A 10,227-nucleotide genomic window follows, 5' to 3' on the forward strand; every position below is an offset into this window, starting at 1 on the left:
TGTAAGTTTATAACAGTATGTAAAACTATGTGTAAAAAGTAATTAATAGGTTACTAAATCAAAAGAGTAAACACAACTACAAGCCAAGTATATACTTAGAATACTTTATTATACTTTTAAGTACATCTCAATCAAAAGATAGATACAAGTATAAGGCCAAATATACTTTTCTGTCAGTATATGTCAAGTATACACATTGCAATTTTAAGTATGTTTCTGAGAAGTACATAAAATGTAGACTGAAAATATACTTTTTTTTTATTTTCAGTTTAAAAGAAGAATACTAATTGCACACTTGGATAAACTTTTTTTTCGTAAGGGTCAATATCTTGGCCCTGCAAGGGATTGAGACTGATTTGTTTTTTGTTGACAAAACTTGGACACTTCACCTTTGCACATGCAAAACATCTGCATTTGCACATCATTGTTTGTATTGATTTCATTATTTGTAAAACTACAATGTAGGAAACTTATCCAAGGTGTGATCCGTGGGAACAGAGCAAGGCCGGTGGAATGAAGCCTGATGAGAGACACCCAAGCGACACACCTGTCTCAAGTCCATGGAGGATCTCCGGAAGGATGGAAGGATAAAGGGACGAGTGACGACAGTGGAAGGGGAGAGAGGTCCAGGCCTGGGACATTTCATGTTTGTGTGCCTGGCAGTTTGCCAGAGACATGGCTGCAGTTTTTTGTTAGTCACATGGAAGAATTGCTTTTAGCCTTTTATATCTTCAGGACATTTTTTCTTTGTGGCAGACACACAAACACAAGTTTCATATTACACTTCAATGGCCCTCCCTCGCTTTAAAATAAGTGATTATTTGCCAATATATCACTTTAATCTTAAATAACAATCAAAGTAAATTCGTGCTCAAGATTTGGGATAATATTAAAATACAGGCACATATGAGACAACACGGTAAACAATGATCTTAGATTCACATCTTTCTCTAGTCTACACCCTGTTCTGAGAATCAGGAAACCGAATCCTGCACTCACCTCTAGATTTGGACTTCAGATTTTGTCACATTCTTCATTTGTCGCTAAAATGACTGGTGAACAATCACACACCATGATATTATCTGTAGTCCATGAGGAGTTGAAAGAGACCAGAGTATCCTGGTAAGAAATGTATTGTGGTTATCAGTTACAAAACATCCTTTTCATGTACTCATGTTCAAGTGGAACAAATGAAAGGCCTTGTGGTGTCCCATATTCTTTCTTTACTTTTTTAGCCTTATCAGATGCTTCAGAGGGTGAGGAACTCAGAGCAACTCCACCCACTGCATAAATCTGCAAAGAACGGTCCTCTTACAACTCTGTGACTGACTCCATTCTTCTGCACCTCATCTGTTTCTTCATAGCAGTAAGTATTAAAATAATTTATATTTAAAAACATAAGTAAGCAGAAAACTCATTTGTATGTTTTTTTTACATACAACTTTTGAAAAACATAGTGTTGAGGCAGTTACAGGCTCACCTGTATATAGTTAGATACATTAGTAACTAGTTACTACCTTTAGACACGTTAGTAGTAGTTTTATATAAATAATTCACAAATGCCTGGTTTATGTTTGGGTGTATTTATGCTTTTGGTTGTCATGTTTATTCTTTGCTGGCACTGTAGTTTTTCAATATCGTATTTTAGCTTCTGTCTATTTGATTCCATTGATCTCCCTGTTACTTAATTTCTACACTGGCTTATATGTTTATACGGTATATTAGGGCTCACACGTTTATTATATAATTAATTAAAATATATAAACTGAAAATAATATGAGTGCTTTTGGTGATAATACTTCTATTTTGCATTTTTAATTTAATACAAATTATACTGTCAGCATAAGAATTTATGAAAAACTTTAGCTTTACAGTTTTTTTTTTTTTTTCAAATTGCTTACTCACTAAAAGTGGAACTTGAGGCTCACTCAGTGAAACCATTCACTCATATATCGAATCTTCAGACCAATTCTGCAAAACTGCAAGCACATTATATGCTTTACACTCAGTTTGCAATTGAAAAACAAACTTTTTGCAGAAACTCTAAACACAATTCTCTACATGCCACACTCATTTGCTGATGACCTTGTAACACAAAGTTGAGATGTTGTTGCCCAGAGAGAAAAACAATATGTGGTGTCGGAGGAAAAGATGCATGAGAGACGAGATATGGCGGATTTTCCCCGGGTTTGATCAAATGACTTAAACGTTACACTCATCCGCATACATGGGGATTGAGCGAGAAAAAGTATACTAATTGTTACGTCTGGTGGAGAGGAAGGAGCGAGAGAGTGGTGCTTAAATCAAAAACTGAATAAAACAAGAAAACCCTCTAACTAAAGTTAAGGAACTGAACTACCAACAAAAAATATAGAAAGAAACATCTTCAGCGTACAATACGCATAACTAAACTATACAAACTAACTAAACAAACAAAAACATACATAATTAGCACCACTGAGTGACTGAGATGGAGAGTTTATAAGGGCAACGGTAACAAACATTTAGCATTGCACATCTAGCATGTCTCAAGGGCACGAACACAAACAAGCATAGGCACAAACAAACGAGAGCTGATCCAACTGCCAGATCATAAAAGCAGTGAACCCCCAGACATCCATCAGTCTCTCAGGCCCCATTGACACTGCATGGTTCAAGTGACCCAATCCCGATGTTTTCCTCTCATGTGGCACAGATCGGATCTGACCGGTGAATGTGCAAGCAGGAAAAAAGCACATGGATTCTGATATTCTCGGTTTCAGGCCTCACTCATATGTGGTAATAAATCGGATATGAATCAGATACGTGCATTTGCGTCTGCCATGTAAGCAGACAAATCGGATATTCCCCAGTAAATGCGAGTCGTACGTCATTAAAAAAGGGACGTCAACTCAGGTGGACACCAACTGCGATCACATGACTTATTAATGGCACGATGGAGGACGAAGGCTCAACACAGTGGAGTATTTTTTTTTTTGTAAAAAGTGTCAATAGGCCAACAAGCCAATAGTGTCAATATTCAGCTCAAGTCGCTTCAGTGTTGATTCAGTTCAGTTCATTAACTGTAATATTCATCTATTGTCAGAGATGTATAGTAACGAAGTAGAACTACTTCACTACTGTACTTAAGTACTAAAAGGCTGTATCTGTACTTTTCTAGAGTATTATTTTTTTCTCCTACTTCCACTTTTACTTAAGTACATATTTTCGGCGAGTGTAATACTTTTACTCCGATACTTTTTTTATGTGCTGCATCGTTACTCGTTACAATTATAAAAATGTTACGAATCATTCCAAACCCACATTATCACTGCCAGAGCGGTAGATGGCTCTGTCACCAGGTTTGATGAAGCAAGCCCAGCGAATCAAACGATCAAGAAGACCGCGCGTGCTCCCGTTCTGCCTTTCGCTCTGCGCCTGCCTCCAGTGAGAACACTTGAGCTTTGTTCAGTTGTTTCGAGATGGAAGAACCAGAACTTCGAGTGATCGTGGCGGTGAGGGTGAGGGTGAGGAAGGAGACCACTCCTGGCCCCTACTAGTCCATGTTTTCATTTGTCGGAGTGAAAGACAATTCATATAGATTGAAGTGCGTAACTGTTAGCTGTCATGAGGACGCCGATGCACTGAATAGTTTAAAGTTAGGCTACTATTATATGTAATGTTATTACCTTGACAAACTATACATCATACATCATTAAAATGATATAAGACTCAAGTTTCAGTATTTGAGCACTATTTTATTCTGAGAAACTTATAGGGACAGTTATGTCTTAATTTATGTCAGTTATATATATCAGGAAAAAATAGTCGATACCTTTAATATGAATTATGAGCGTCAGCCGCACCCATTCACAAAAAAAAAAAAAAAAACTCATGTGCGGTCGCCATGAAAGCGTTTGACCAAACAACGTCCCTCAGGGCTTTTAGCTCAGAAATGTGCAGATTTTGATAGATTGATAGATTTCATAGGTTTACGTTAGATTTCTATAGAGAGGAATAATATTTATTTAAATTATTATAACCAAAATGGGCCGATGTAATCATTATGAGCGCTGGATACTCTGATGTAGCCTACTGTGTTTTCAGTCCATACTGGCAGCCTGAGGGCGCCCTATGCACATTAGACCATATATGGAACACATGAAGAAGAGCCATTCCAGGAACTCCCTGACATAAACAAAGCTTCCAGAGATCGCTGTTACATGCTGGTAAATACACAATAAGCTGTAGAGAAAAAAGGCACAAGCAGGGAAGAGAAGAGAGGGATGCTTTAGAGGGGGAAGGGACACATTTGATCTGTTTTTCTCAGTGTGTTAAGGTGTTCTTGAACATTCATGTCCTTGTACTGCTGCTTCAGCCAAATTAATTGTGTGTCCTAAACATTTGAAATAATATAAACAATATGATGTTCAAACTTTTGACTCTTTTCTTTAATAACTTCATAACACAATACTTGTACTTTTACTTTCAGTACTTGAGTAGTAAATTTTTAAATAAACTACTTGCAATACTTAAGTACAAAAAATGTTGAATACTTCAGTACTTCTACTTAAGTATTTTGCTTAAAGAGCACTTCAACTTCTACTCAAGTCACTTTTTTGATAGTGCACTTGTACTTTTACTCAAGTCTGGGTCTCTAGTACTTTATACATCTCTGTCTATTGTGCATACTATCCAGTTCTATCCAGATTGGACTATTGCAACACTCTCCTGACTGGTCTTCCAGCTTGCACAGTCAAACCTCTACAACTGATCCAGATGCCGCAGCTGGAGTGGTCTTTATCGAGCCGAAGAGAGCACATGTCACTCCTCTCTTCACTAAACTGCACTGGTTGCCAGTTGCCGCTCGCATCAAATTCAAGTCACTGACGTTTGCCTACAGAACAACCACTGGTTCTGTCCCCTTTTACCTAAACTCATTACTCCAGACTTACATGCCATCCAGAAACTTGCGCTCTGCAAGTGTACGCCGTACAGTGGCTGAGAAGTGCAAAACAAACCACAATTCTGAAAACAAAACAACAAATTTATAAACGCAATGAAAAGACTAAAACTCAATAAAAAATCCGAAAACAAAATAACAAATCAGAAAACACAACGACAAGTCAGACAAAACGGAAACGGTGTGTGGCGAATGGAATACTGGCCGCTGATTGGACGATTGGATCGTTATAATTTGTCAAACCTATTAGTTCTTAATGATGCCAATCTCATTCAGTAATTATTGATTACCTAATAAGGAACTATCTTAGCCCTAAATTCGATATTACTTACTGATTAGTTAAGCTTGTGTCTATATTAGTTAGTAGTAGCTCCACTTGTCCAGTCCAGTTCGGTTCAGACAGCAGGGCTTTGCCGAAAATGCAGTTGAGAGTCCTGGAAATTTACGGCTGTCACTGCCGCAAGCTCCAATCTAAACAAATAATTATTTAAAAATATAATTTTCGTACAGCCAGTAGGCCCCTCCCCTGTTAATGCACCCCTGTGTATGGATTACTTTTATGATGGATGGATGCGCTTTTTGGGGCTTCAAAATCTCAGGTACCATTCACTCCCATTATAAAGCTTGGAAGAGCCAGGGTATTTTTAAATGTAACTCCGATTGTGTTCGTCTGAAAGAAGAAAGTCATTTACACCTAGGATGGCTTGAGGGTGAGAAAATCATGGGATAATTTTCACTTTTGGGTGAACCTGACCATTTAAAGAGACTTCAAATCTGTACAACTCTGGCAGCAAATCAATGATATCGAAGGGATAATGTGATTGGTCATGTGATTCTGGTTGACTGTAAGCAGTCTCCAAAGGTAGACAGGGAACACAGCAAAAATGTGTACTAGTGGTGTGTCTCTAGTTGAGACCTGGGGCATAATCTTTCTTCTTTATATTTATGTTTCTTTGTTTTGTTATGTTTTAAATAATAAAGGTTTTCGTTCACATTTCAAGGGTTTAAATTAGATTTGAATCCCATATTTACTGTGTGTGTGTGTGTGTGTGTGTGTGTGTGTGTGTGTGCGCATGTATGTAATATATATAATATATTTATTTATTTATTAAATATGTAAAACAGTTTTATTTTAAAGGACAGCTGGATTCTGGGGATTCTGAGGATGAAGACACTTGCTGGTCCATGTATTTTGATGATTCTCTGTCTCTGCTCAAGGTCAGAGGCTGCCACGGCCTTTGACCTCCTGCGTGAAACTGCTGGTGAATAATTTGACCATGTATTATTCTCAGGTTCATGTAATTACAGGTTTTGTTTCACGTCTACATACTTTTGTTACTTTTCCCTTCCATTCAGTGAGTTGGACAGGGACTCTGCCCTGTGGTGGATGGGACTGTGAATGTGCATTCAGGAGACAGCAGGGTTGTTGTTGTGTTGCGAAGCCACTGTTTGAGCTGGAGGAGGCCACCTTCATGCGTTTGGTTGGCTTATGGGAAGGATTGTCTCACCTGAACAGCCAAATAGAGGAAGTCACAGGTAGTCATCACAATTGTCACCTCACATTTACTTATCTGAGATAAAACATTATGCAAATGTTTGCAGAATTTTCTTTGCTTTCTGTCCCATCCTCAAGCTGGATCTAAGATAGCCTTCACTGCTGCAATGCTACCAATGAGTGGATGTCTTGGGCCTTTCACCAGCAACATGTCCATCTCTTACCAGTCTGTCTCACTCAATCAGGGATATGGGTACAATTCTGCATTGGGTAAGCAGGCCGAAATACACTGTGCAACATTACAACTTTACATATTAGGGCTGTGTCATAAACCTAAAGTCAAAAAACTATTGGAGGAGTCAAAGGCACTTCTGAATGTTTCTTGAATACAATTTTAATTAAACAAGGCAGTCCAACAGGTCAAAAGCCGATGAGGCGGTCTCTGAACCGATGAAGGGGTGAGATTAGGCAAGTAGTGTGAATCGAGAGAAGAATGAAATTCTACAGGTACAGGATAACTGGGATAACTGAGAGCCGGGACATGACACAATACCACTTGACTTGAACTCGGCTAGAGAGAGGAAATAAGGAGAAAATAATGCCACGGTCACACTAGACTTTAAGCACATAACATTACTACAGACACTATACTGCAGTGCTCATAACTTTCTTCTTCTTCTTTAAATAATTCAACACATAATACATCCAGAATGGAGATATAATGTATTCAATCTACTTCACTTTTTTTTCTAAGATCAAAGAAAACAGCCCTTTCAGGACCACCCTTATTCATCATTGATTTAATCTTATCCATTAAATTAATTAATTAAAGCAGACAAATCGAAGTTGAAGTACATGACTTCAACCCATTGTGGTTATTAACGCATTAATTTACACTATTATTTAATAAAATATGTTATTAAGGAATGAATACATTATTACACATTTAATTAATAACAATTCATATATTACTTAATCTATTAACCATATAGAATCTTTATTAGTTGCTGTTGCAGTAATCATTAATTAATGGTTTAGTTATTCATGAGTCATACACTAACACATGATTATCTGTGCATTAGTTAAGCATGAATTAATGCATATTAGTGCATCCGTATTATAAACTGTTACCAAAACATCAAATAAAATAGTCCAGGCCTGGTACTCTCTCATCCTTCACTGCCGTTGCTCCTCCTTTTCTGCTTCCGCTCCTCCGTGAGAGATAAGTCGCTCATTAGTAATCACGCCACCGGCCTCGCGCTGTTCTCCCACGGCCCTCGCCATCGTCCTGCTCACCACAACGCCGTTTTTGCGTTGTAGTGTGGAATGTCAAAATGGAGATATTTAATAACAATGACGTAAGTTCGGTCATGCAATGCATATTGTACCAATAAATATTCATGTTTATACCGATATTGTGCCTGTTGTGAGCTATTCACTTTCACAATGTTGTCACGAAATTTCACAAAATTATCCTGTCATTAGAAATGCGTGATAACTTTATTATTTATTTTTCCATCGGTTTCATCTCAGTGAGCTTTTGTGAGGTTTTACGCATGCGCAGTAAAGGTGAATTTAGCATTTTCCATTAGTTTCTCATCCACACTGAAATGTCGGAAAACACCTGAAAACGCCAGTGTGGACGGAGAGCATTTTTAAACGAAAACGCTGTTTTCAAATGTATCCGGATTAATGTAGACGTAGCCTTAGCTTCAAATGTAATAAAAGCCACCGGGCCAAAACCAAATGCTAGTGTTCAAATTAGTAGATTTCATTGCGCTGTGGCATGAAGTGTTCCCCGTATAATTATGTATAATTATAGTATAATTGTGCAAATGATTAACCCAACATCTCATTTAAATTATGCTTAGTATAGGTCAAACTAAACCCCTGTTTAGATTTGAGTTATGACCATATGCAGTGCATCTTGTTCAATTCATCCTTAAACAGCTTCTCAACACAAGTCTGAGTAAGCCAACAATACAAAATATTCAAGCTGAACCTGATTCTTCACAGGTACATTCACAGCCCCCCACGCTGGGCTCTACTTCTTCTCCTTCACGGCTTATTCCAAAGCTGGCGATGCAGGAGAGCGGCTCTACCAAAAGCTGCAGTTGATGAAGAACGGTCAGCTGATTGCCTCATCCTGGGAGGATAACCGTGAGGATTCAGAGGATAGTAGTACTCAGACTGTTCTTCTCCAGCTTAGACGTGGCTGTCAAGTCTATGTTGAGCTGCTCTCAGGCAGACAGCTTTGTGGAGACACCCAGGGCCATAACACTTTCAGTGGATACCTGATCTATCCATTCTCTGAGTAATGAGAAAAGACCTGTAAAAGCATACACAACGATCTTCATTGTAATGCCTTCCATCGAGATTAAAACTATTTTAAAAAGATGTTAATGTGGAATTCTTTATGTGAAATTGTCATAGAAATTACAAAATCAGCATGTACGCTACCATTGCAACAGAGTATATGGCTTAATGAATAAAGGTTACTTTAATAACTTTCTATGGCATTTATAACTTCCAGGTTGTTGACATTTTATAATATAATCTTTTATTGATTTGCTTTAATCTTCATATGTGTATGTATAAAGTGCTTGGAGGCAAAATAGAGAACATCATCAGATGTTTATCAGACGAGCATCAGCTGCATTAACCATATACGGATGACAAATGTTCTCTGTTATTATAAGTTTTCTATATTATTTTAGAATGTAAGGAATGGATCATAATCTTCTTTTGCACTGGCTATTATTAGAGTGTGGATAGTCTAGAAGTAATAGGAAACTACAAGGAGACAGAGGGGCACTAGGACATGACCCAGGTCAGACACAAATCCTGCTCCCAAAGAGAGGCCATTCGCATTCCAGATGAAAACTGCAAACTGCTGCAAATGAAACTGAAAGATCACATCCTGAAGTTAAAACACATGTGTCTTCATTAGAAGTAGTGACACTACTTTATTTTGAAAATAGCTGATGATAAATTAAATGAAGCTCATATCTTGCTTTCATTGAGGTGAACTCAGTTAAATTTGCATATAGTGCAGGAATTGAAGATTAGATATATATTTGCAGAGACATGGTTATGTTGCCGAGAGTAAATGGAACAGTTTTAACAAAATGGATAGCTATCCGATCAGTAAAAACGCACAAATAACCAGGTGTAAATAGGCCCTTTGGAAATCTGTTCTACACTGTCTAAATCATAGGTTCTCAAAGTGCGGCCCTTTCTGGCGGCCCGCAATAACATCTGATAACATCTGATAACATCTGTAAAACTGTTAAAACTGTACATTGCTTTGAAACAATGAATCTCCGTTTAGTGGTGTTTAGCGGCATCTATAAGCATAAGCGGTAATTACAGGTGTGGTCCGACCGATCGCACTTGACCTCACTCCCAGAAGGCCATCAACGGAACAGTGGTTGTGTGAAGATGGAGATGGTGGAGCGAGAGCCAGAGCGGGAGCCGGGCCCCTCGAGAAAAAAACGTTATGTCAGCGAGGAGAAAAGGCAGTTTCAAGATAAATGGACAAACGATTACTTTGTCGAACCTCACGGGTCGGATAAAGTCGTTTGCCTGATCCTGCAGGCAGGTAATTGCAATGCGCAAGGACTTCAATATAAAACGCCATTATGATACCAAACATAAAACCTACGATAAATTCAGTGGCAAGGAGCGCACCAGTAAGCTTGAACAACTTACTGTAAAAGAGGCTACACTGCACAGTAGTCAGTTTTCACAAATTTGGCTAAAACCAGTGAAGCTGTAACACAGGCTAGCT

General features: G+C 38.2%; 1 protein-coding gene across 1 annotated transcript; it reads left to right on the forward strand.

Annotated features, from left to right (window-relative positions):
• Positions 1–1,291: 1,291 nt before the first annotated feature.
• Positions 1,292–8,949, forward strand: cbln18 (cerebellin 18). Its single transcript, XM_081370084.1, has 5 exons — positions 1,292–1,366; positions 6,081–6,204; positions 6,299–6,478; positions 6,576–6,707; positions 8,454–8,949. The coding sequence occupies exons 2-5, from the start codon at positions 6,108–6,110 to the stop codon at positions 8,753–8,755; spliced, it is 711 nt and encodes a 236-aa protein (XP_081226210.1). The 5' UTR covers positions 1,292–1,366; positions 6,081–6,107; the 3' UTR covers positions 8,756–8,949.
• The last annotated feature ends 1,278 nt before the right edge of the window (positions 8,950–10,227 follow it).

Source organism: Scardinius erythrophthalmus, assembly GCF_964197995.2.
Source record: "Scardinius erythrophthalmus genome assembly, chromosome: 7".
NCBI lineage: Eukaryota > Metazoa > Chordata > Actinopteri > Cypriniformes > Leuciscidae > Scardinius > Scardinius erythrophthalmus.

Coding starts and splice junctions, on each gene's coding strand:
- cbln18 (XM_081370084.1), top strand. CDS start 6,108: ATGAAGACACTTGCTGGTCCATGTATTTTGATGATTCTCTGTCTCTGC. Junction 6,479..6,575: donor CCAAATAGAGGAAGTCACAG/GTAGTCATCACA, acceptor CCCATCCTCAAG/CTGGATCTAAGATAGCCTTC. Junction 6,708..8,453: donor TGGGTACAATTCTGCATTGG/GTAAGCAGGCCG, acceptor GATTCTTCACAG/GTACATTCACAGCCCCCCAC.